Genomic DNA, 27,679 nt, shown 5'->3' with positions numbered 1-27,679 from the left:
AACCAAAAAAACATTGTTTTATCAATGAGGAACCTGTTAAATCTACATAATACAGCTATAAAAATAATTATGTAGTTCTATAATTACCGACATGAAGACATCTCAGTAAAAACCTATTTCTGATGTTATAGAAGAACTAGTACGCTCTTTAATGTTAAATTTCTCTATGTATGCATTCATATATACTGTACATTCAGAATCCTGGAAAGGGGCTTGCACAGATGTTACAGTGAATGTCTCAGAGTGACAGAAGGACATATGAGTTTTCCTTTTCCCTTATACTTCTTTAAAAACACACTGATTTTTTTCCACAAATGAATATCAATCATGTTAACATATAAAGATTCAATTTTTCCCCAGAAGAAAACAAAAAGATTGAGCTTGGTGTGCCATCTACGGACAGAAACGCTGTGTGTGCTGCAGACTCAGGTAGCATCCCTGCGTGCTGGGGGTGAGGTGGGGAGAGCCGCTCATTTCTCAGCAGGCCACACCACTTTCTTCCCTGGCAAAGCTGCACCATGTTTTCAGCAGTGTCTGCAAGGAGAGCTAAACGGCCTCCATCTAGAACAGATGTCACCTGGGCACTTGCTCCTCCACGGATGCTCATGAGTAAAAGGGAGCTGGAGTTCTTTACAAAAGAAGCTTTGCTACGAGAAATAAAAACAACAAACTGTTTTTTACAATTTTTATTTGGTGTTAACTCCACAAGAAAACAAAAAAAATCAGTTACTCTGGTGTACGTGAAATCAGAACAATACAACCACGGGAAAACAATCTCAGCCCAGGAATGGAAACTGGTACTTCAGTGCTATGGAAATGCAATGCGCTTCATACCACAGTGCGTTTCAGCGTTTGCCAACTTTTTAAAAATGCTTTTTCTTTGTGATCATCCATTCACAAAACTAAAAAGCCACACTTTCATCTCTGTTGCTGAAAGCCTCTGAGCTTCAGCTACTTAACTATGAAAACAAATAAATACATAATTGGTGAATCCCTTTGCTCACTTCGAATCCGTCCCATTCACCTGTGGAAGGTGCTGCATCTTCTCACCTGTGTCTGAGGAAGTGTGCACCTTTGCCACCTGGAGCCCTTTCCGAATAAACAGCAGCTGTCCAAAATCAACTGTGCTCAAGGTTGTGTCTGAAATCTATTTATTTGGTCTTTGCTACACAAGCAACGATTTCTAGAATAATCGTCACTGTAGTATATGAGGAATTTACAACTTTCAATCCTTTTTTACTTTTGCTGTTAAATTATATTTCAGTGCAGATGCTTATCAATTTTTAGGAAGCTCCAGAAGAATGAAAAATACATAAAAACGTATCTGAAGTTCGTAAATAAATAACAGCAACATAAAATCTTACACACGCACGCACACCACACACACACACACACACACACACACAAACCCACCTTAAAGTGTCAAAAGATGTGTTGTATAAAATAAACCCTAACATGTGGGAAGATCAACCCGGCGGGCACACCAGGTCCCTCTTGGTGAGGACACACAGACCCTCAATGACTCCACCATCTTTGATGGTACTTTCTTTTCTGTGTTATCAATTAAGAAAAAGGCAACAAAATCCAAATGTTCAAAGCAAATCATAGATTTCACAGCCAGTTCAGCTCCCAGCTAATAAATTATATGTGTGTTTGCTGCCTGCCAAAATTAGTGGTGAAGCTGTCTAGACCTATCAGACTTTTCTGCCATTCCTGATGTTCCAGACATGCTACGCTGATTTCACAGATTAGGTTTTTTTTTTTTTGTTTTTGTTTTTTAAACAATGAGTTGGTTAAAAAGAAAAACAATGTAAAATGTTTGGGTTGTGCACATACTGCTCCTCCGGGCTTCAGCCTGTGGCACAATGCCATGAGAGCCAGAGGAGCGGATCGCCATGCACAGACGTGACTCACAAGATGCGCCGGCTCCCCGGGCTCACCAAGGAGAACTGGGAGCCAGTCCCATGGAGCGACAGTCAGCAAAACCACCACACAGGGATGTGGAAAACTCATGACTCTACCCGCCCCAACCCACCACACACAGAACTTGCCCAGAACATTCTCTCAAACACAAAATGAGATCGAAGCTATACTACATCACAGCCAAGGAGCGGCTAGCTGCAGCAGCCAAAGATTTCTCTGGGGTGATGAGGTGGCCTTTACTGCATGTCAAATGTTCACAATTTCAGGTTTGGGGGTTTCAATTCAACATAGGTAACCAGAAAATAACAATCTGCAACTAAGGTCCTTACCACATACGTAACACTCACCACAAATAACCCTGCATGGGGTTTTGGTGTAAATGTAACTGCAGTATGAGAACAGGTAAGGGGTAGGGTATGCACCCTTACCGCACTGTGTCTCGCATATGACCCCACACCCCAAATCCTTGGCTTCTTCAGTTAGCAAGAAAGTCACAAACCATAGTATCTTCCATGATACTTTAGGGGAAAAGAAATCCTAAGATAGAAACACAGTATTTTGTGAGTCTTGAAAAGCACACCTTTGTGGTTCCTACTTCAAATGTACATGAGATTTTGCTGAATGGAGACCACCGCTGAGTCACCCAGGCTTCCTCTCGCCTTCAGAAAGGCATCAAGCCACTGTAGGGTAAGAATGGATATCCAGTTCTTGGAGAACAAAGCCTAAATGCTCCAAAGCTGAAGTCTCTGAAGAGCAGAAGTGGTTGTTGACACTGCAATGCTAATAAGGTCATAGTGATATAACCGCAGTGAGAAGGAAAATTAACTGCAGTTAAGATGCAAAAGCAGTGATACTTCTAAGACAAGCACATGCACACCCATTCTTGATTTGACAACACAATCTAGTCTATTTCAAATAGCCAAGAATTTAACAGCTGGGAAAAAAAAATCTTTAACAGGATAGCTGTCCTCAACTCTAAAATAAGCAAGAAGAGAAAGATAATTATTACCAATCTGAATCAGTTAATTGAAGAGGAAACCTAAGTTGTTGTTTTAGATTAACAGGTCTCACTGAAGAGTAATTTTCCATCACATATCATTTTTAAACAATAATTTGTACTATTTTGCAGGTTTAGAGATTGAGTTCGAGAAAACAGCTCCTCTTCACTAGGGCCCACCCACTCGCCTCCGCCTTCTGAGCCTGTCTCTTCCGAGGTGGAGCTGGCGCTGGAGACATCTTTCTGCGGAAGCCATCTGACTTTGCTCCAGAATCTCTCTCTCCTGTACATCTTGCTTCATAAACAGAAGACACCTAAGATTAAAACAATTTTCAACAGATCAAAAAGACTTTTTTTTTTTCCAAAAGGGTGAGATACTCTATTTATATACAGAGAAGAAATAACAAATCATCGGTGTTTTCCTGTGGAGTTACAAAAATGCAGAGTTTTACTGTTTCAGAGCAAAACCGCCTCTCTTCTCTGATCCATGAAGGATCCAAAATCCTAATTCCACATGTTCAGTCACTTGGACAAAATGTTAGCCATGTTAGGGTAGGATAAAGAATTATTTCATTTTCAAAAGTCTTTGAGTACCCGCTACGCACCAACAACTTTACTGGGCACAGGGACTCCAGCAGTGGAAGGGACACGCCAGGCCCGCTGGGGAGATGAACGAGCAAACCAACACGCGCCAGTTGCAGTGACACAGTACAGATGGTGAGGGGGCACTGCAGACGGGTGTGTTGGGAAGGGAGTCTGCAGTGACACAGTACAGATGGTGAGGAGGCACTGCAGACGGGCGTGTTGGGAAGGGAGTTCTTTGGAGAAGAGACCCGCTCAGCTGAGAAGCCAGCCATGCAGAGGTGCCAACACTCTGTTGTGTGGGACTGTCTCCCCTACACCAGATGGTCAGCATCTCTGGACCCCAGGACACTAGATGCAGTGTGGGGCCCTCCTCAGTCACAGTCATTACAAAGCTCCCCTCACCCTGTCATAGTAACTAGCAGCACTCCCGCCTCATTTCCAAATGGCAGTATTGTGCCTGGTTGAGAACCCCTGAGGCAGAAGCACAGAAAAGCCACACAGAGTAAGGGGAGAGCAGAGACAGATGAGGTCAAAGGCAGATGGGGGCAAAACACACAGGGCTGTAGAGGCGTGGCGGGGAGTTTGGATCTGTCTCAAATGCAACAGCAAAGTGACATCATGGTTAGCAGTATGGGTCCTAGAGGCAGACTGCTGAGGTTCAGAGTTCAGGTCCACACTGAATCCGTGGCTCTCTGACCTCGCATACACGGCGCTTGATGTTTTTGTGCTTCAGTTTCCTATTTTGCAGAACACGCATGACACAGTACCTACCTCACAGGGTCGTTGTGAGGACTAAACAAGATACTGCTCGTGAGGTCATTCTGTCTGCTGCGTGGAGAGAAGGCTGGCAAGGATGACGGATGCAGGAAGGACAATGAAAAGACCATGGCAGCTGTGCAGGAGCAGGGACAGTGGCTTGAACAAAGTGGTAACGATGGAGAGGAGGAGAAGTGGGAGGATGTGAAGTGGCTGAGAGGGGCAACGGTCAGGATTGGCAGGCGGGACTGTGTATGGAAGATGAGAGACAGGACTGGGGAATATGTCTCGGTTTGGGGTTTGAGGCCGGGGGGTGATGTGAACTAGTCACTGAGGAGAGAGCTGGTGGGGGCCTCAAACGTCTGCCTTCATGTGTGGAGCCGGACAGGTCAGTGGGCAGCAGGACGTGGACGATGATGCTACAGGTGCTTCGGCAGACAGTTCTCACAGGACTTGAATGGACACTGACTGATGGTTAATACTGAGTGTCAACTTGATCACATGCCCTGTGATTAAAGTTAATGGAAACTACAACAGCCCAGTCCAGGCAGGATACAAATGGCTCTGACTCTTTAGGAATGAAGGTTTAGGTCACTCCACCGGGAAAAAACCACAACCTGCTGAGGTGCTTGCTGAAGGCAAAGGAATACAGAATGGGTAGTAGAAGAAGGTAGGCATCAATACCAGCTACGACCATGTGACCAGGTGCAGAAACCAGGACTGTAATTGTCTTGAGTATTTCCTCCTTCTTTTGTTAAAAACATGTTTGTGCATGTATACACTTGTACTAAGAAACGTCATTTTATTTTTTGTCCTTTATCATGAGACACAAGATGTATGTATGTATGTATGTATGTATGTATGAATGAATGATGGAGTTTTGCTCTGTCACCTAGGCTGGAATGCAGTGGCGCGATCTCAGCTAACTGCAATCTCTACCTCCCGGGTTCAAGCAATTCTCCTCTTCAGCCTCCCAAGTAGCTGGGATTACAGGCGTGCACCATCACGCCCGGCAAATTTTTGTATTTTTTAGTAGAGATGGAGTTTTGCCATGTTGGCCAGGCTGGTCTTGAACTCCTGACCTCAGGTGATCTGCCCACCTTGGCTTCCCAAAATGTTGGGATTACAAGCGTGAGCCACTGCGCCCAGCTGACATAAGATTTATTGACTTCATATCAGCATTTAAGTATCGTTAACTCTATGTAATAGTATTTGGGTTTGGGACTGTGCTTTTCCGGTTGTATGAAGCATAGCTGTATTATGTTAGGTATAATTTATGACTTTATTATTGTCTGTATTTGAAGATTACATATAATTTCAGGAGATGTGATGGGTTCAAATTGACAAGGGGTGGACTTGTTATGGTTAATACTGGAGTGTCAACTTGATGGATTAAAGGATGCAAAGTACTGATCCTGGGTGTGTCTGTGGGGGTGTTGCCAAAGGAGATTAACATTTGAGCCAGTGGGCTGGGAAAGGCAGACCCACCTTTAATCTGGGTGGGAGCCATCTAGTCAGCTGCCAGCGCGGCTAGAATATAAAGCAGGCAGGAACATGTGAAAAGACTAGACTGGCTTAGCCTCCCAGCCTCCATCTTCTCCCGTGCTGGATGCTTCCTGCCCTCGAACATCAGACTCCAAGTTCTTCAGTGTTGGGACTCGGACTGGCTCTCTCCTTCCTCCTCAGCTTGCAGATGGCCCATTGTGGGACCTTGTGATCGTGTGAGTTAATACTTAATAAACTCCCCTTTGTGTATATATATATATACCTATTTCATTAGTTCTGTCCCTCTGGAGAACCCTAATACACTGACAATTCATACCAAAGAAAAGCATTTTCCTTAGGCTCATTTGCCTGCCTGGCTCTTAACCGGGGAAGGTCTAAGACTAGACTAAACCAGGCATAGGCCCTGCACCCGCCTTCATGGTGCCCACAGGCTTGCGGAAGAGGCAGACATGCAGAAATTGAACGCAGGTAAATGCTCTGGCTGCAACAAGAAGAGTTGTGCACAGAGTGCAGCGAGGACACGGAAAGGGTGGGATCGTTCTGCAGAAGCCGGGACAGCAGCAAGAAGCACACTGGCAAGGCTGCCTCGGGGTGCGCTTTCAAAGAGGACAAGGCTAGGTCTCCCACTTATTAATTAGGTAAACAAAAAAAAAAAAGAAAGATGAAAAGCGTGCCTACCAAGGAGCAACAGGGTCAGCTCTGCGTTTGTAATACAATGCCCTCGGGCAGCAGTGTGGAGCCAAGACTGGGGAGAGAGCTGGGGATTCTCAGGAAGCACTGGTAGTCAACAGTCAAGGGAGTTTGGAAGGGAGAATGCAGACTCAGAACAAAGGCCAGAGAAGAGGAAGTCTGCACCCACAGGCCTGGCTGGTTCCTGGGAGAGGTGGGGTCCACTCACATGACTCCCAGGTTTTTGACTAGAGTGACAAGTGGAGGTGGTGGCTGTTTGTAAGTTAATGACGAGGAGGAGGACAGTCCACTTACCCTATTAAAATCTAAACAGGCGCTCTTCATTACTGGGTGTCTCTTAGCATCTGGATATTCTTCTAAACCACTCTCTCCTTGCATTTGTGTAACATTCTTAATCATTTGGAATGGAGAAGGGAAAAGAGGGAAAGGGGGAAATTCCATTAAGACACAGTTATGAAACATACATTCTTGTTTCATTTTTCACTAAAAGTTAGATCAGTTAGGTCTCCCAACCCTTCGGATATTTTAAGCATCACTGAAAGCACAGTCAGGCAGGTGTGTAAGAGAAAAAAAAACGCTATGCTGACAAAAAATTCTTGGTTTAGTGAGTTAAAAAAGAAATAGGCCAGCATAACCATACACTCCTGTTATTCTACCAGGAGACATTCATTGGACAAGCTTCTAGTCACACCTGTAACGTGATCGGCCTGGGAACACAGGACAGAGAGACCCACAGGGCCCATGCTCTCCACAACAAACGGACGGAGGAGACAGATGGTGCATCATAACACGTTCATAGAACAGAGGAACAAAGGAAGCTCAGACAGGAGGGAACGCAAGGAGAAACAACACAGGGTCACATCCTTGTGTGTTCTTCCTCAACTCAACAACGTACTGAACCATGTATCGCATCTATAAATAGGGGAAAGAAAGGGTGCTAGCGATTCATCAGGCAAATGCCACAAAACGGGAAAGAAACTGGATGAGAAGAAATCAAACAAATCCAATGAGCCCAGGAGTTCTCAACCCTGGCTGCATATTCTCATCATCCGGGGCTTTAGAGAGGCTTAGACTCCTGCCAGAGATTCCAATGAACTGTCCTGGGCAGGGGCTGGGCACTTTCTGAAAAGCAGAATTGCTCTCAAGCATTCTAATGCACTGAGAACTGCTGGTCTTCATCCAGAACAGCCTCTTACTCCCCTTACCTCCATGAGAAACACAGCTGGGGCAGAGGCACAGTGCAGGTAAAAGGAGGAACTTGGCCAGGGTTTTGGACTCTGGCTTTGACATTCATGGTGCATTAGTCCTTTAACACCCTTGAGCATCTACTTCTTCAAACCAGATCACACCCCCCATTCCCCTGCCACAGAGTTACCACAGGTAGTTCGACGAGATGACATGCCTACCCCTTGCACACACCCCAAAGACATGGCTGGAGCAAGTGACTGCTGCGCCCTTCTACCTTGGCACAGGGTAGCGAGGCTGTGCCAAGGGTAAGACATCTGGGCCCTGCTGGGCTGCTTCCTGCAGCTGCACTGGCCACATGGAAGACTCTCCAAGCTTCTGTTCTCTCTGACGGCTCCAAGAACTCCAAGTTACTAGTTGAGGTTCATGAGAATACCCAGGCTCTGGGATTAGACAGACTTCACTCAATTCCAGGTCATGCTATTTACTTGTGATGTAACTTTGCGCAAATTATTTAACCTCTTTGAGCCCTAGTATCCTCATCTCTAAGATGAGAACATCACCATTTCCCTCCTACATTTCTGTGCAATTCAAAGAGGTGAAGCCTCAAGCACAGTGCCTGGCACACCACATTGCACCCATGACTGCTGCTGATCAAAGCCATAGGCTTGGAGCGTGGTCGCCCTAAGGCAGCTGGGGAGAATGCCATGTGTCCTCTGCTGAGGCTGGGAGGAACCCTGGCTTCATCTCTCCTAAGGAGGCATCTTTTTCTTGGCTGACCTCTCACTCCATGGCCCACTCCATATGGCCACCCTTATATGGCTGAGGGGCATGGAGTGGGTAGGGCATGGTTTCCTTGATAAGGATATGCTCAGAGGCAGGCAGGCCCATCTCCACACCCCACTCCTTCATTTTCTCTTCCTGCTTTAGGAATTCTGTACATACATGAGGGTTTATTGTGCCACGGTATTTGAAAAGGTGATGCTGACTGCTGCTGACAGTTTTCATGATGCTCAAGTTGACCGCCACCCCGTTTAGGCTATGACATGCTAGGCACTTTACCTTACAATGAAGGCATTCTTCTAGCCTCCTTTTATACATACAGACTACAAAGGCACAGAAAGGTTCAGTCAGCACCAAAGCCTAATAGCTGGGGAAAGAGGGTCTGGATTGCAATACGGTTCTCAATCCTGGGCCCTTCACCGCCTGTCTGTACTGCTTCCCTGCAGGACTCTCTGTCTTTATGCTAAATCATCAGACGCTTACATTACTCGAGTCTTGAAAGCACTGAAATCCAGGGGCATGAAGCTGTGGAGACTGCTGTTTGGGACGGCACTCCCGGTGCACAGAGTCTACAAGGCCTCTGTGGTCTGGCTCCCAGCTGCCTGGCTGGCCTCATCCCACCACACTCCCATGCCATCCCCTCTTTGCCAGTCATGCTGGGGCATATCCAATGCATTCCTGCCCCTGCACAAGCCACTGCTGCCTGGCACCTCTCCCTGCAGGCAGCCCCAGCTGTCACATGGTCTGTGCCCTATTTCCTCAAGTCCCTGTTGAGAAGGTACCTGAGCAGGGGGAGGACAGGGACACGATCTGTTTGCCTATGCGTTCCAAGTCTACAACAGTGCCTAACCCAAGTGCCGAACGGATGCACGTATGAATATGCAGCAGGCCAGCAGGGGGCAGACTGCACAAAGCTGGGGCTTCCTTCATGGTTACCTGAACAGCTGCCTCTTTTCTGAGCCTGTTTCCTCGCCTTACTGTAAAGGGGACAATGCTACTCTTCCTTTCCAGAGATGCTGTGAGCTCCCAGGTCAGTCCCTGGCTCAGAGCAGCAACTGCTTGTGATGAATCATATCCAATTAGAAGCATCAGGAGTCCCCAGCCACTTCTGCTGAGTAGGTAAGTGACTACCTGTTTTCTTGACTATCCTTCTGAGACTACATGCCCCAACCCACATAAGCTAAAGAAGGATGCTTCATGATGCTACAGGGCAATATGCAGGGACTTAACTCACAGTGTGAGCTAAAGGTCACTCACAAGAATAATTACCAGTATTTATGCACTGAGAGTTTCTCTATATAGCCTTCACTGTAAAATGAAAAATCATGTACAACACAGTATCTACTAAGAGACTGTACAGATAACCAGGACCTAGAGCTAAGAGGTAGACTGGATTCTTTACTAACTAATGACAGAAAACTGGACTAAGGGTGCCAAGGTTGCCCTTTACTAAAGAACACGAACTCTGTGTCTGAAAATCATCCTATGCCACTGCAAGGAATGGTTCTTTGCCACAAGGTGGCATCCTCCTCTCCTCCTAACTCTTCCTGAGAGGTCCTCCGTGGCACAGCTGTGGCCACATCCCACCTTCATTCCATTAACTGTGTCTGTGTCTTACGCTTGCCCAGTTTACCAGATTGGACACACATGAAGGGAAGCTCTGTGCTCCTGCTGCCCTGGCATCTACCTTGGTACCAAGTGCAGGGCCAGCTGTGTGAGGGCAAAATTCTGGACACAAGAATCACAACCTAGATTCTAGCCCATGCTTAATAGTTAACTGTGTGATTTCGGGCAAAACTCAGTACTAAACCGGAGACTCAGCTTCCTCATCTGAAAACTAGCGGGGGCATCTCCTAAGGTTCTTGGGGGGAATTATGTAAAAGAAAAGCTTGAGAGCACCGTGCACGTAATCAAGGCTGTCCAGATATGAGCTAATGGTAGGGTGGCAGCAGCAAACAGGCCTTTAATAAATGCTGTTCATCGACAAGACGCTAACAGTGCAGACTAAGCTCTATGCTCTCCTTATGACCCAGCTGAACCTCTGGGAAGGAGGAAGGCAGGGTCTTGGGAAGCTGTCTGTGGCTACAGACCAGCGAACAGCAAACGCTCCACTCCTGAAGAGTCAACCTGGCCAATCCGGCCTTCCATCCCATCAGCTATAAGCCCATGCTGCCGAGGAATGCCAGGGAGGCTTTCCAAGGACAGCACAGGTGTGTGCAGGCATCGTGGCTAGTGAGAGAAGTCACTTGGCTCCACACTGACTACAAATTAGCTGAGGGGATGTGACCAACACAGTGAACCCGTAAATTTAAATGCAAGAGACTGACATAACCCCTTCAGGGCTCTGACAGGAGACTGCTGTTTAAATAAATGTGGTAGCCAATAGAAGCCCAGGAGACCACAATCTGGGCAAGCTGAACTTCTTGAGCTCATTCAATTCTGGTTGCTCCTTAGTTCCTACTTCTCCCAAAATTTCAATTCAGGGTTTCTTAACATTCTTGGGGGTCTACTGGAAGGCCTCTCACAGACTGCTCATATCAAAAAATATCCTAAACTAAAATCTTCCTCACCGTATCAGCGCCCCACTCCTGTCTCCCTCTCCACCTAGAACTCCCATAAACTACTCCTCACAGAAAGTAATCCAACGGAACTCCTCTACAAAACCTCTCGGGTTCTGTTTCCCTTCTCTGTTCCCCGCTATGATTGCCTCAGTCCAGGCTTTAGCTTACGGCGTGCCCCGAAGAGCCTAAACTCTGGCAATACCCTTCAGTTTTTCAATTCCTTTCCACTTCTGTTTACTAGAATTGTTCTAAAAACAACATCTGACCTTGACAACCTCCAATTTAAATCCTGTGAACAGCGTTCCTTCCTGCAGTGTCAGACGCTACTCTAACCGAAGCCAAGCCCTCAAACTTACTGACAGGCTCCTGCCCTGTCTGTCTCTCCCACATCAGCTATAACTCAGCTGAGCCATGGGGCCCTGTGCTTTCCCCTGGCTGCAACCCTCCTGCCTCTGTGCAGGCAACTCTCTTCACAGGGACTGCCCGCTATTTCCTCCTCTGTGACTCAATGGTGGCTTATGCACATCTCATCCATGGTCAGTAATGCTTGGATGTATTTCCATGCCTTTCCCCTCCATCAGATTGTGGCTGTTTCAGAGCAGGGCCCAGTTCTCATTCCTCTCTGTGTCCCCAGTGCATGACAAAGTGCTACCCACACAGAAACCTCTTGGTAAATGTTTCTTGGACTGATATTCATAGAAAAAGAAATTATTGCCCTTAATAAATTACAAATTGGAATGAATAAATGAACTAACAGAAGCTCCTTACCTTCACACTCTGATGCAGGAAAAAGAGGAGAGTACAAGGCTTTTTCCCACCAGGTCTGTTTTTCTTGACTTCTATTCATTCCTTGCATATCAGTGTTCAATACAGGGAACTGTTTAGATTAAACCAAATATAGAAAAAGTTTATAAACTTTCAGGTTAGAGGAAGAATATTCAAGCATTAACTATAGATTATAAACCCAGAACTTTTAAGTTGGTGAGGTTTTTTGATTTTTCTTTCTTTTTGAGATAGGGTCTGGGTCTGTCACCCAGGCTGGAGTATAGTGGCACGATCTTGGCTCACTGCAACCTCCACCTCCAGGGCTCAAGTGATCCTCCCACTTCAGCCTTGCAAGTAGCTGGGACTACAGGCGGGCACCACCATGTCTGGCTCATTTTTTGTGCTTTTTGTAGAAATAGGGTTTCGCCACGTTGGCCAGGCTGGTCTCGAACTCCTGAGCTCAAGCAATCTGCCCAGCTTGGCCTCCCAAAGTACTAGGATTACAGGCATGAGCCACCATGCCCAGCCAACTGGTGAGTTTTTATACTGTTCTGGAAAAAGCGCATTTTAAGAGCCAGCATGTTCACAGTGTATAAAGAAAGTATTGCTTAAGAAGTACTTAGATGGGAAGCGACATGAAAATCTTAACTAAAGAAACTCTTACAAGCCAAAAATACAATGTAATAAAAACGCTCCCAAGTAAGGCAAACTTGTAGATTCCACAAGTGCATAGAGATAACGGGGAAGCCCTGAGCCTTTACTGGCATGAGGTGCTCTGAAGAGAACAGGGGGAACCCTCTTCTCCCTCATAGACTCAGGCAGAAGAAATGGAATCAAATAAAATTCTTTTTTTTGAGACAGAGTCTCACCCTGTCACCCACGCTGGAGTGCAATGGCGTGATCTCAGCTCACTGCAACTTCTGCCTCCGGTGTTCAAATGATTCTCGTGCCTTAGCTTCCCGAGTAGCTGGGACTACAGGCATGTACCACCACCCTGGCTAATTTTTTTATTTTTTAGTAGAGACAGGGTTTTGCCATGTTGGCCAGGCTGGTCTCGAACTTGTGACCTCAGGTGATCTGCCCGCCTTGGCCTCCCAAAGTGTTGGGATTACAGGCGTGAGCCACCACACCTGGCCCAAAGGAAATTCTTATAGGCAGAGTTATTGACCTAAGTGTCTTAAAATTATCTTCCTTAGGTGTGAACCAGAAGGAAACTAAGGCTAAAACCAAATTACAAATTCAAATTCCATGATTCAGATTTAAAATAGGAGATAGCCATCCAAATGAGATGAGAGAATGATTCCTGAGAGCGGGACTCACATCCTTCACATCTGGAAGTTGCCCAGGCCCAGAAGAGGGACCTAGCCTGAACCCAGGCTCCATCCTTTCCCAGCGGGATTCTCAAGTCCTGGCTGGGCCCCGCCCACCTGCTTGGCCAGTGAGAACTGGACAGTGTGGCCAATGGCACACAGACAACAGCTGTCATCAGTGACCAAGAAGAGTCCTTGTAGTGTGGTCAACAGAAGACTCGTGGCAGCTTCAGTCACCATGTATACCCGGCATGCTGGCAGTCAGGGCAACCCCTTCAGTGTGCCTTCCTCACTGTGCCTGAGAGAGTGAGCCTGCCACCAGCTCGCCCAGGGTGAGGCTTGGCCACTGCATCTTTCTACCACCCACATCCCCTAATATGCTGTGTTCTTAGTAGACATCTGCTCAGTGGAGAGGCCTGTGAACACTGCGCCCATCTTCACTGTTTTAAAAGACATTTCACTACGTGTTCAAGTTTAAAATCTAAAATGTTTTAGAAACAAATTGTTCATCAATTTCCTAATAGGAGTTTGTTATGCTTTTAACTTAATTATTTATGGGTCTAAAACTGTTCAATTCCGTAATGAGTGTCTGTTACGTAACTAAAAGGGAAACACTTCCAACTTTTGTTTTCACTTAACTTTTCGGAAACACTCCTAAGTCAGAAACTGAGGAAGAACTGTACTGTCTACCCACAGCGGCCAGTTAACCTTTGCTATTTTCTCCTACAGCTTATCCTAACAATAAAAACGGGTACTGCTATTAGACAGATAGATGCTAGGGCCAGGGGAATGGACAGGGCTGGGCTTCCTGCAAACAAGGTGGCACCACTTAAGGCCTGCAGTTCTTCCAAGGTGGCTAACGGCACCTGTCATGCAATTCCCTGCACTCTAAGACCTCTTCAGAAAGGCCTTGCCTGTCCTGTGAGATTACTTAGTGCTACTCAGGGGGAGCAAGGAAGGTGCCCCAGCCAGAACTCACTCCATCACCTCCCTAAGGCGCTATTGAAGATAAATGGATTTAGAGGTTAACAGGTTCTTCATTTGAGAAAGAAAAGGCTCTTTGCAAGAATGATCAGTTTAAATACACTGCTTATCTTTTCATCCTTTCTTGAGGATTAAGATCAAGAAAGGGAGTGAGTTCATGGTGGGGGATGGGACAGGTCAGGGAAAGCAGGCTGGAGGGGCCAGGCACCTGGGAGCAGGGGCAGCATGAACCAAGAGGAGTTTAGACCCCAGCAGAACCCGACTGTAAGCTTCCTGAGGGGCGGGACCACGTCTTCTTCATCTTTGCATCCCCAAGTACAGGGCCCCGCAAAAAGCAGATACTCAGCGTCTGCTGACGTGAAGAAAAGTTTCCACCAGGCCAACAGTCTCTGACTATCTCAGACATCATTTCTTCTCTCTCTTGCTGAAACCACTGTGAAGGGCACACCAGTTCCTACCATAAATTTGGGAGTCTTTTTTCTGCATCCTCCATTTGAATGTCAATTCCTACGGCAGGGACTTAATTGTCCCGTTTTATACTAAACATATTCAAGGAATATGCATCTTGTTATGACATCTCTCCACTCAGTCATTTATAACTTTTAGGCTGGATCACACTATGTTTATCTAATACATCATCTAATGTATTAATTCAACTTCTGGTGTAGCTGGGAATGAAAGAATGAAGAGACAATGGAGGAAGCTGAAAGCAGATCAGAAGGTCGCTGTCATGGACAGGCAGGCACAGCAGTGGCCTCAGCGCTGCCCTCCCTCTCCTGCCAGGCATCCTCTCAGCTCACTCTCTTACCTCTAAGTATTTCCTTAAATTGCACCTTGGCGAGGAAGCCTGCTCTCACACCACCCATAACACAGCAAACTCCTGCAATCACTCCCAACCCCAACGCCCCTCGTCCAGCAATCCTAATTTCCAACAGCATTTATATTGTAACACACTATATAACTTAACATGTTTATTGTCAGCTCCCCAAGGTGGGATGTGACTCCACCAGCACCAAGAGCTTTGTTACTTATTCCCAGCACCAAGAATAGTACCTGGCCGAGCAGGTACATAAGAAATACTTGATGAATGAATGGAACAGTGAAAAGAAGACATAAACTTAATCCAAAAAGCCTAACCAGAAATGTTTTTAGCAAGAGATATAAAATTCAGAAATTCTTTAGAAGGTGGAAGCTGCGTGAAGGACACAAAGGCTTCACAGCTTTAAATTCTCACAAAACACTCCTAGTTTGGGTAAAGAGAAAGGTGCTTGGTTTTAGTTTCACTCTTGCCCCTTTGACACAATCAGCTCTCATTTGGGCCACACCAGGAAAAGCAAGACTTCCATGTACCTTGTTCTCTGGGAAGAAATGAAACATCAATGAAGAGATACTGAGTGCAACAGAGACAAACAAGAGACACAGAACTGCTGGTCTAAGTCTTCCTCGGTTCACACAGGTGCAGAGTGGTGGAAAATGCTTTGCCTGTCTGTCACACTGGGATCTGGGGCAGCTGTCTCACCTCTTAGAGCCTATGTGTCTTCAGAAGTGGGGAAAATAACCTACCGCATGAGGTCTACATGGGCATCCAGTAGGACAGTAGTGACAGAAGTCTCTACATAGATGGGCCGGGTGGCGCATCACCAGGATGACCCTGACCCCCACTCCTTACTCATCAGAGCCTTCCTGTACCTCCAGACCTGCTGACCTCCACAGCACAGTGAGCTCCTCTCCTGAGTGGACTGAAATTCCCTGAAGACAGCAAGTAAGCCTCAAGGTGCTTGGTACTAAGTTGGCAACCAAGGAAACGACAAGAACATTTTCACCACAAATGTATGTCCAGATACCAAGGCACACTGTGCTTCATCTGTGCTACTCTTAACCGTATGGTTTATACTCCAGAGACCGTGAGATCCCTGTTCACAGCTGCCCTGCACACAACAGCAGATTCAAATCTCTTTACCCTTGCTTCTGCTGTTCCTTCTGCCTGGATTGCCCTGCCTCCTTCCTTCTACTCTGGACACTCAAGTATGCGCAAGAAGCCTTCAACCGTCACAGGCTGGGAGGGTTCTCCTGCAGGTTCCCACAGCATTCTGTGCTCCCCTCCACCATTCTACCTACAGCACCTAAAACTGCATTAGTCAAATGCCCTAAAAGATAAAGAACTGACTAGGTAGATGACGGTATATCCATACAATGGAATAGTATGCAGAAAATGAAAAAAGGAAGGGTGATTACAATACAGTACTGTTTCAGCAAAAAGAAAGAATAGGAAGAAATACATGTGAATGTTTACTTGTTTATATGCGCAAAAAATATCCTTGGAGAATACATCAAAACTCACACTAGTGGTTGCTGCTGGGGAGGAAACCTTTCACTGTCTATGTACATATACACTTGTAACTTCTGAATTTGAATCATATGAATAAATTACCTATTTCAGTTAAAATAAGTAACATGGTACAAGTTGGTCATCTTCACTACGCTGAATTCTGTATGCGCAAGGACAAAGTCTTATTCATCCAGGACACCTACTTTACCAACAGGCATGTAAACAGGTATTCACTAAATGTTTGCTGAATTGAACTACACTAAACTTTTGGAAATAATCATATTATTTTCATGCTCTTAGATACCAGTTCTAACGGAAATCCTACATTTTCATCATCTAGGTCTGAAATAGATGGGGTTCTACTGATCTTTAAACAGGCCTCCCAGATTGCTTTCTGAAAAGACTGTACTGACTCAGGAAAAGGGTCGGAAGCACATCCTCTTAAAAGCACCTTTCAGACTGACCAAGCAATGTGACAGAACAGAAAGATACAGGTTCAAGTTCCAGGCTGGCCCCAAACTGTCCCTTCAGGTCACTCTCTCAGCCTCCTCCATATCTCAGATGAATCTATGAAGTAAGCTTGAACCCGGCTTCTAAAGTATAACAACGCTGCCGAGAGAACAGTGCTGACAACATCTAAACTATCAGACAATCCCAAAATGTCCTCTGGGAATTTTTTTGGCAGCTAAGACCTTTCAAGGAAACCCAGAATTCTGATAACACATAAATACATCAACATACTAGAAAGCGAAGGAATATGGTAGTGGTATGATGTAGAATCTTGCTTCTTTCCTCTTTTTCTTTCTTCCCAATCTGGAACCAGGTGAAATACAAAGTACATAAAGGAATATTTAAGGATGAAAAATGGGGCAATAAACAAACAGACAGAGGCTAACAACATTATTGGGCTTTTTCTTAGCAGTGTTTCAATGGCATTAAATTCATCCTCTATGGGTCTCTAGGCAGCTGATTAGAGCAGTGACTCTCAAGTCACCTGGGGGCTTCCTAGAATCACAGGCAAGCAGTCCCACACCTGGGCACTCTGATGTGACAAATGAGTAAGGCATGGTCCACAGCCACAAGGAGCCTATAGTCCAGGATATAAATAACTCATGAGAAATGGAAAATGCAATCAAAAAGAGGCATAAAGTGCATGAAAATTAAGAGACGGGTGAAATTAATTCTGATGCAGAGTGGGGTTGGAGCAGGGAGAGAGGGAATTAGGGAAAGTGTCAGTGAAGGAGGTGGTATATGAAATAAGTCTCATGGTATGGGTAGCATTTGGATGTGCAATGGTGGGTAGGGTGTGCAGGACAGTTGGGAGGAAGGGCAACAGTCATCTGCTCTCTGGCCACAGGTGGCATGGCTTCTAAACACCTCCATCTCTTTTCTTCAATAAGCTGGGCCGGACGCGGTGGCTCACACCTATAATCCCAACACTTTGGGAGGCCAAGGCAGGTGGATCACTTGAAGTTAGGAGTTTGAGACCAGCCTGGCCAACCTGGTGAAACCCCGTCTCTACTAAAAATACAAATAATTAGCCGGGTGTGGTGGCGCATGCCTTTAATCCCAGCTACTTGGGAGGCTGAGGCAGGAGAATCACTTGAACCTGGGAGGTGGAGGTTGCAGTGAGCGAGATTGCACCACTGCGCTCAAGCCTGGGCGACAGAGCGAGACTCTGTCCCCAAAACACAACAAAAACAAAAACAAAATTAAATAAGCTGTTTCTGGAGAAAGGCTAGGCACTCACATATCAAAAACAGTGGAAAAGTGGGCAGACTGCTATGCTTTTTTGTGAAACAGGTTATTGTCTTAAGTGTTATTTCTTGTACAATCAGTTTAATCTCAAGCCATTTCTTGGGCATACAGTGGAGGGGTACAATGACTCTCATTAACACAACTTAATATGATCCTCATTCCATAGCCTTAACATACAATCCACACAGCTTCTGGAATACGTACTTTGTATAAAGCAAGATACATCTATATAGGTTCCGTAGAAGCAATTTTGTTGCATTTGGGCTGTGGGTGAATTTCTACATGTACCACAATGTATTTTTGAGAACTCCATAGAGATATAATTCGTTTTATATGTAAAACACAAGTTTTGATAAAGTGATCAACTTCTAAGAGTCAGTTAGACAGGCTTGCTACACTTTAATAGCAGCCACTTCCTGATTCATCAACTTTGAATGTTTGAACAAAACACTTTCATGTTAGGTTTTAGATTTAAACATAATACATGTTTTCTTTTTTTTTTGAGATGGAGTCTCACCCTGTCACCCAGGCTGGAGTGCAGAACATGATCTCGGCTCACTGCAACCTTCACCTCTCAGGTTCAAGTGATTCTCCTGCCTCAGCCTCCCAACTAGCTGGGATTACAGGTGCCTGCCACCACGTCTGGGTAATTTTTGTATTTTTAGTAGAGACAGGGTCTCACCATGTTGGCCAAGCTGGTCTTGAACTCCTGACCTCAAATGATCCACCCTCTTCGGCCTCCCAAAGTGCTGGGATTACAGGTGTGAGCCACTGCACCCGGCCAATAACATGCATCTTAAGACAACACATAGGAATCTTACATCCTGTGATTTTTAAAAGCTTTTTCTCTCCAGAAAAACTCTACTGTCTAGTTCAAATTTATAAATATCAAATCCATTTTAAGTCCTTATATGTAAAATTAGAACAATTTAAGTTTTAAGACATTTAAGCTAATTTCCCAATAATTTAACCCTTTCATTGACTGACGTATCTGTTCTTGGGTTAGACTCTGATCAAATCCTTTTGTCAAACACCAACACAGACACATACCTCTTCCAGCTGTCCCGAAGAAACTGGATTATCTTCATAAGCAGGAAACTGACAACCTGCTTTGCAACCACAAAAATTATTAATTTCTTCCTCGCATTGTGCCATTATTTTACAATTTGCTTCTGAGCTTTCTAAATCTATTTCCAGGGATTCATTCATGCTACATTCCAAACACTGATTTTGCTTTCCTACTGACAGAATCCCAGTTGATTCCTCCTGGGAATCCAGTGATGTCTGAGCACTCTTTTCCATCCCAGATTTTTTTAACCTGGGAAGGAATTTTCCAGACTCAAGCTCTGATTTTCCATAGTAATGGCCTTCTTTCTCTGCATCTTCTTCCAGGGGTTTGAGATCTGCCTGCGGATCTTCAAATATATCAACTTGAGAAGGAATGGGAATATTTGTTTCATCTTTCTCAGATTCAAATTCTGACTCGCTTCCTCCTCCTGGGGACAGTTCGGATGCAGAAATTGGGCGAAAGTGAGTCCTAGGAGAGATCCGAATAGCCCTGTATTGTGTTCTGTCAACACCACATATCCTGGGGTGAAACACTTCACTGTCTGAATCAGAACAGAGGATTGATTTCGGTTTAAAACTGGGGCTGAAAGATGCAATCCCTTCAGGTTCAAATGAGCATTCTACATGAAGAACTTGTGAAAATGGATTGCTTAAGTCAAAGGAAGAAAATGAGTATTCAAGTCCAGGATCTTCAACTTGAAAGTTGCCACAAGCTCCTAGTAAGTCTTCATGGAAGATAAAAGAAAATCCCTTATTTAACCCATTTTCCCCACTCTTCGGCTGATCATTCTGTTCAAATGACACGAAGGGTTTCCATAACTGCCTGTGCCCAGGAGCAAAACTGTTTCCTGGGGTCATAAAGACATCTGTACCAGCTATCGTCACAACATCAGAAGCTGCACACTGTAACAGACTTCCTTTTGTGTGGCTAGGTGGTACGACTGCCCATTCCCCATCACTATTGAAGGTTTTGAGTTCTCCATAAACTCCTCCAAGAATGAATGTGTTTTCTTTATCTTGGGCTACATCCCAGGGTTTAGAGGGTGTTGTATAATCACCACCATCCACGTTTGATAGCTCACTAGAAGCAAATGCTCTTTTCTCCAGGCTCTCTTTCTGTCCCTCCCACAGATGGTACTCTGACCTCCGCACAGCCTTATCAGGCTCCTGAAGGGTCTCCAGTTCAGCTTCAGCATCTAGACAGCAGCAGTAGTTATTTACATCTGCCGAAAACAACTCAGCATCAGTTCTTTCTATTTCTACTGTAGCCACAGAATTTGTGTCTGCCATCTTTGTCCAAATGTCTTTAATAACCCCTGAGCTGTAGCCATCTCCATGTGGACTTTCATTACATACTTGTGTAGTTTCAAAATTTTTGTTTTCTGTTTTTTGTTCTAGCTGAATACCACAGACGGATTCTAGTTTAGATGTTTTTTTGAAAACTAATGTAGGAATCTCACCTAAAGTTCTACTGTTTTGCTGGCAAGTTTCATCTTGCAAAAAATCTAGAAGTTCTTCATCTACATAATTTGACGAGACTCTAGGAACTACATAATTAATATCTTCGGCATTAAACTGTGTGGATTCTTCAAACTGAATATTTAATGTTTCATTGTCTGAACGTGTTTCTTCTGAATGGGACCACGGACTACAAGTTCTTGTTGAAAGATTAGAACAGTGTTCATTTTCTTCAAAGGCACTATTTTTGGTCCATATTAGCAATCTAGACTGTGTTTTCCCAAGCATATTAGCACTAGAATCTGTATTTTCATTTCCCAAGTTGAGTGTTTCAAAAGAAAATGGTAAAACAGAATTACTGCATTGCACTTCAAACACTGAAAAACAAGAGTTTATACCAGATCCTTCATTAATATCTGAAAAGAGCTCTTGATTGCCAGCAAGCAGGTGTGAATTGAGCACTGTGCTGTCTAAGATGGGAGACAGTCTAACTGGAGAGTCTCCTCCAAAACTCTCCCCATCAGCATCACCGGAGCTGGATGAACAGCACTCCCAAAACTGAGCCAGATTGCCAAGGTCCTGCAGGAATAAGCCCTCAGCACCTACGGAGCTGGTAGAATCTGTCCATATTGCACGTTCCCCTTGCAACTCCATACCATCTAACACTATGCAACATTCTGCCTCAAAATCTGTGTTCTCTTTGCTTTTTTGTCGAATCATATTCAAAATCCGACTTTCTCCTTGCATTGTTTCTGAGGCACCAGGATCCAACATGGATTGATCAATATCCACTTCATAGAAGTGCGTTAATTCTGACAGATGAATATCATCTAGGTATTTATTGTCCTCTGGTAGAGAACATAATGAGGTCCCAGTGAGGTCAATATCCTCATTTATAACTGCAGGCATTTCTACAAAATGACCATCAATGAAAGTACCTGCTGCGAGGTATGTTTTATGAAGATTATTGTTGCTGATACAAAGACCATGCACTGATTCAGACAATTCTTCCACTGCCTCTGATGTCAGATCACTTGTGTCTTGTCTGTTTCGGTATGTGGTCTCTAGTTTACTTTTTCTGCTCAGAGGAACAAAATATTCAGCAATTGGCTCGGTGTACCACAAGGGCTCCTCTTTATACTCTGTGTCATTTCTGTTCTCCATGTACAGGTCTCTTCCTTCAGTGCTCCCAGGATCTTTTCTCCCGATTTCTTTTAAAGGTCTCTTACCCCGCTTGCACAGCTGTTTGACAGAACCACTGCTGCTACTGCTACTACTTCCAGTATGAATGTTTCTTTCAGCCTTCTCACCATGCTTCAAAGAAAGCCTGCTTTGCCCATTCCGCCCTTTTTTGTTTCGAATCTCTCGTGCCTTGTGTCTTACTTTAACATACTTCATGGATGCTTTTAATTCTCCCTGATTCCCACTGGAACTTGAGCCTGCTTCACTGGAGCCAGAAGACCATGAGCGAGGGCGAATCTTTCCTTCAGGTTTATGTCGGATTTGCTTTTTGTACAAAGCAGGCTTTTCTTCAATTGTGCCATTACTAAATTTGTTTTCCTTCTCGTTTTTGCTTTTGCTCTGGGTTTTCTCATGCACAGTGGTGGGTACTTCACTGCTTCTTTCCTTGGTGACTTCACTTTCACTGTTGCAGTCCTTAGGAGAGGAAGTATCTGTGCTAGCTGGTGGGGCTGTGGATGATGAAGAAGAGCTAGAGTAAGAACAGACTTTAGACTTGTTCCACACAGTCATGATTTCTTGCAGGCAAACTGGTTTCTCAGAAAGTGGTGGAAATGCTTCATAGTACCTGAAAAACAGAGTAAAGAGTTCAAAAAATGAGTATGCAGATTTTTTAGATAGAGTAAAACAACATTACCAACCAGAAGAATGGAATATTTCATTTTAGTAGTGTCAACATTCACATCATCCAAGAATCATTAACTTTACAATTTATAATACAGTAAAATATGCTTAAGATTAGTCCCATGCATCAAGCACCATTTTGCTCAGCACTGTGATACGCACTGTAAGAATACTGAGAAAATATGTAACATGACAGTTTTTATCTTCAAAGTTTGCATTTTAATTAAGAATTAAGAAGTCAAAAAGGACAAATAGTAGAAGAAAGAATGCTGTCTCTTCAGTAAGCAATATCTGAATTTGAATCTCAGCTAAGTCACTATTGCTTGCAACTTTAAGCTCATTATTTACTGCTTCAGACTATTTCCTCAACTGCAAAATGGTGATCCTACGACTTACCTCACGAAGTTATTGTGAGCATTGAAGATACATGCAGTTAAAAAGTTTGGTAGCAATCAGTCAAGAGTATGAGCTCTAAAGCCACATTCTCTGAGGTCAAATCCTGGCTCTGCCTGCTTTACTAGCTGTGTGACCTTAGGCATGTTACTTAACCTCTCCATAGCTCAGTTTCCTCACCTACAAAATAGAGCTAGTAATATTTACCTCTCAGAGTTGTGAGGAGTAAAGGAATTAATATGCAAAATGAGTCGGAACAGCAGCTTCTTAAGTAACCGCTAGCATACTGCCTGGCATTGAAGCAGGCCCTCAGAAATGGTAGGAATGATCACATTCAAGTATTCAGAAAGAGGATGTTGGTGAGGCCTAGAACAATTAAAGTGGGCCACAACTGAGCCTTGAAATTCCAGATTTATTCCACAAGTTTAGTGAGTACTACCTGTGAGGCCTGAGAACCTGTGTCAGGACACGAAGACATACATGTTATGCTCACAGAATGGAAAAGTAATTAGAGCAGTGATCACTAGAAATGCAGGGCAGAAAAAGCCAGGGAGGCTGGTTTCAGGGGGCTTGAAAATGAGAGTGTTTTTGATTTGCTAGGAAACTGGGAGCCACTGAAGATTTCAGAGCAGAACAGATTGCAAAAGGAAGAATTTAAAGTCACATTGGCTACTGAGGGGACTGTTGTTTCAGAGGCAATGCTCAAGGTCACACATGAAGTGGTAAAAGGCCATATTTTCAAAGGGCCTAAACTTGATTCTCTTTCTCAGTCTGTGTCAGAGTTGACCAACAGAAATATATTTTGAGCTTCCTATGTAATTTTAAGTGTTCTAGCAGGCACATTAAAACATAAGAAATAGGTGAAATGTACTCCAGTAATATATTTAACTAAAATCCTGATATTATCATTTCAACATGTAATCAATATTTTAAAATGTTTAATACTTTACATTATTTTTTATAGATAGTCTTTGAAATCCAATGAGAATTGTCCACTGACAGCACATCACGGTTTGAACTAGCCCCATTTCAAGCGCTCAGTAGTCACACATGGCTTGCAGCTACTGTGCTGGACAATATAGGTCTATACAAACCAAGGAAATACTATTTTTTTCTTAGGTTTCAGAGGTTCGAAAGATTAAAATAAAAAGAATAATAGGGAAGTCTGTTTATAATGCAGATTATTTTAAGACTAATTATTTACAAAGAAAAAAATAAAAGTATCTTTAGGAAGCAGGTTTGGCAGGTCAAGGATTTGCCTATGTTCCCTTTGCAGTAAACAGTGGGAACTCAGTGTTCTTGCTTGTGAACATGGATAATCATTTCTTTCCTGTTTTTTTTTTTTTATATAAGACAGAGTCTCACTCTGTCGCCCAGGCTGGAGTGCAATGGCACAATCTCAGCTCACTGCAACCTCTGCCTCCCGGGTTCCAGCAATTCTCCTGTCTCAGTCTCCTGAGTAGCTGGGATTACAGGCATGTACCACCATGCTCGACTAATTTTTGAGACAGGGTTTCACCATGTTGACCAGGCTGGTCTCGAACTCCTGACCTCAGGTGATCCACCTGCCTTGGCTTCCCAAAGTGTTGGGATTACTGGCACGAGCCACTGTGCCCGGCTGATAATCCTAATTTCTTACAGCTGTCTCAAAGGGCTGTTGTAAATATTAAAGGTAATAGTACATACATAGACTTAGCAAATAATAACCTTCTTTGTTTCACTCATTTGTTACACAAATATGTATTGAATATGCACACCAAGGACAGAACCATCTTATTTCACCTTTGAATTCTCCGTGTCAAGCACATAAGCACTCGATAAATGTTTCTTAAATTATATATAATGAAACTAAACAAGATGACAAACAGAAAATGGAAACCATGTAGTAGTTATTCACTTGATTTTAACAAATGCACACTTTATTACTGAATACAATCTTACATACATTTCCACTTGATCCTTTGCTGGAGGGGATAATTCTGCCTCTGGAGAGGGAGACCCCTCTAACTTTTTGTGAATCTTCTCTTCTGTTATGAAACAAAAATTCAGAAAGATTTATCTTATATCTAGTTAATAAATGCCCATGTATTTCAAAGTTTCTCAATTAATTTTAACAAGAAATAGAGACGGTGCTTAAAAGGCAAACTCGATACAGATCTTTTTAATAAAAATCTATTTTTTCAGTGTGCCAGGGGGAATTCTCCGATTAAACCACATTAGCATTAGGCCAAGAGGTGAGAGTTGTTCATCCTGTCACTGATACAGTGCTCTAGAGGCACTTAATTAAGAGACTGAAGTCCCCTATGTACTTATTAATTAGACCAGAAGGACAGAACATCTGTTTAGATTCCAAAAATATTTTCTCACAAAATTCTATATGCATAGACTTTACATTGACTCATCTTGACTAAAACTAATCTGTAAAGAATATTCTTTATTACAATTTGCTCCATTACTTAACATGTAGGTGAGCAAGGGCTATTTCAACTAAAACAGGAAAAAGGGCTATACCTTTAGTTTAGCCTAGGATACTGCCTTAGGTTACAAATAAACTGTGCCCTTAAGAGGCAGGCTCAAGGCTTGGTGGGCAGCAAAATGACCATGAAGAGGGCAAGGAAACAAGGACCCTTACGCTTAATATGAAGGTCTCATTCTTAGGGATTGCAGAAAAGTTAGAAAAAGCATGAGGAAGATTCATATATCGAAATAACTAAATAAGCTTGACAAGTCTGTGTTTCCAAAAAAGCTGAGTCAAAACAGAAGTCCCTTCCAAACCTGAAGTAATTCATGTCTTAACATCTTAATTTAATGTCTTAATTTAGCAGTCTTGACATCAACAGGTGGATATTAGCAGAGGGGCAAGGATGGGGAAAGGAAAGAGACAATATTGCTCCTGATCTCTGAGCTTCAACTTGAAGCCAACAACAACAAAAAATCCCCAAAAAACAGAAAACCATGAAGTGTTTCCTATCTCTAAGGGCACCTGTGGACTAAGTCCCTCCCTTGGTTGCAGGAATCTCTATGAGTGACTGCTGGGACTGACACGGAAGCCACTAACAGAGCTGCAGATGGAGCATGAGGCTGGCCTAGTGACACACACTGGACACAAAGACTTTGTTCTGGTTGTTTTCTTTTCTGATCAATTCTAAGATTTTCCCCAATCCAGATTCCTCAGGGATGTAATCCTGGCATGTGTGCACACAGTGCTTTTGACCTCACCTTGCTTACTCTGAAGGTCTTTCAGTCTGGAGCAGAGCTCCTCCACTAAAGTCTCGATACCAGAGCTCTGCATGACAACAAAAAGACACGTTAGGTTACAGCCAGGTATGTACAAATCAGGTATTTGTATACTTTTGTTTTAATACATAGGTTTTACAAATCATCCATGTTCCAAAATAAATATAGTACCAATATTTACGTGAATACTACAGTTTAAAAAATTATAGGTTTGTAGATACAAATTGGTATACATGCTTATTACTAATAAAGCATATTAAATGAAACTTAGTGATAAAATGTGAACATATTCATGTACCTCCCAGAATAGCTTCTGTTTTTCCAAAGGTGTGTCATCTTGCTCATGGGGCAGATTTAAGGGCCTAAATGTCCATCATATGACCAAAAGTCAGTCACCATCAAAAAGAGTATTAAATATTTATGTGAGCGAGACCTTATACCAGACTTAAAACAAAGGGAAATCACAAAACCTCATCTTAGTTCTCTAGGAGCTCACACCCTGAAAAAAACAAGGTGATTTTTTTTTCTGTTTTAAAGAAACATGAGCACTCATGATTACAACAACAACAAAAGTCCAGAAAACGAAGCCAATATTGTGAGTGTGAAAGCTTTGTCTTCTTTTCAGCATCTGGACCAGATTACCGACTTCTATACAAAGCTTGGGAGTTTAAAATTTAAGGAGAGTACATAGAAAAGTCTGGATTTGGGAGGGTAAAAATAAGAGTCAACCTTTAAAGAAAAATGAATGTTGAAAACAGGCACAAGCAAATAATCTTTCATTATGTAGACTTTTAACTTTTAAGAGTCTCAATTTCTCACAGGAAGAAAAAAAAATTTTTTCACAGTGGACAAAAAAAGTCAGCATATTTCTCAGAAACTTTAGATTTATTCAGTGACCAAAGTCCTATTTAAACTGGAATCAAGTCTTTATTGGTGGGCATAACCCAAACAGATGCGCGTGACGGAGAGTTCTGCTAAGCCAGTGCCCTCACTAGGCCTTGACGGGCTAAAAATAGAACTTTACCCCATTCACTTAACTGAAAATGACTCAGCACAAATATTATAGATATCCTAAATAAGAAATCCCACAGTTGCACAGTTTGAGTAGCAAGAAACAGATTACAATGAAAACAGTTAATTGTAAACACCTAAAGTTACATTCTGTCCACGTCATACCACAGCTTTTAATAGGAAGATAGAAAAATAGGCCAGACAAGAGTTGCCCTTTCCTTTAAAAACACTCTTAAAAACCATGGCAGATATTAGTCATAAACACTGTTCAACCACAAACAGTTGCACCAGAAAGCACCTGCTTACCATAATGCTCAAGGTGTGACAAGGACGGCAATTATATTCCATTTCCTTCAGATCGTGAAACCAACACCAGTGTCAGCTGACACACTGCATACTGTTCTGTACAGCAAGCCTATGTCACTAGGTTTTTAAACCTAGGGCTAGTCTCCCAATGCAGAACCCTGAACCTCTAGGGATCACTTATTAAACGTCTTCCAATACTCTAAAATGGGGT

The 27,679-nt window shown here is 43.6% G+C and overlaps 1 protein-coding gene across 2 annotated transcripts; it reads right to left on the bottom strand.

Annotated features, from left to right (window-relative positions):
* Positions 1 to 3,156: 3,156 nt before the first annotated feature.
* On the bottom strand, positions 3,157 to 26,212 carry LOC115831736 (uncharacterized protein KIAA0232-like). Of its 2 annotated transcripts, XM_030800904.1 has the most exons (6): positions 26,134 to 26,212; positions 24,860 to 24,941; positions 19,183 to 22,465; positions 17,116 to 17,187; positions 11,755 to 11,863; positions 3,157 to 3,234 (listed from the first exon to the last, which is right to left on the bottom strand). In XM_030800904.1, exons 1-6 carry the CDS (start codon positions 26,204 to 26,206, stop codon positions 3,218 to 3,220), a joined length of 3,636 nt encoding a protein of 1,211 aa, XP_030656764.1. In that variant the 5' UTR covers positions 26,207 to 26,212; the 3' UTR covers positions 3,157 to 3,217. The 2 variants fall into 2 exon arrangements, with proteins under 2 accessions (XP_030656764.1, XP_030656765.1); XM_030800905.1 differs by lacking the exon at positions 17,116 to 17,187.
* Between the last annotated feature and the right edge of the window lie 1,467 nt (positions 26,213 to 27,679).

This window comes from Nomascus leucogenys, chromosome 20, assembly GCF_006542625.1.
Source record: "Nomascus leucogenys isolate Asia chromosome 20, Asia_NLE_v1, whole genome shotgun sequence".
Lineage (NCBI taxonomy): Eukaryota > Metazoa > Chordata > Mammalia > Primates > Hylobatidae > Nomascus > Nomascus leucogenys.
Note: the sequence above shows the minus strand (reverse complement) of the source record. Positions and strands in the feature narration are given on the sequence as shown.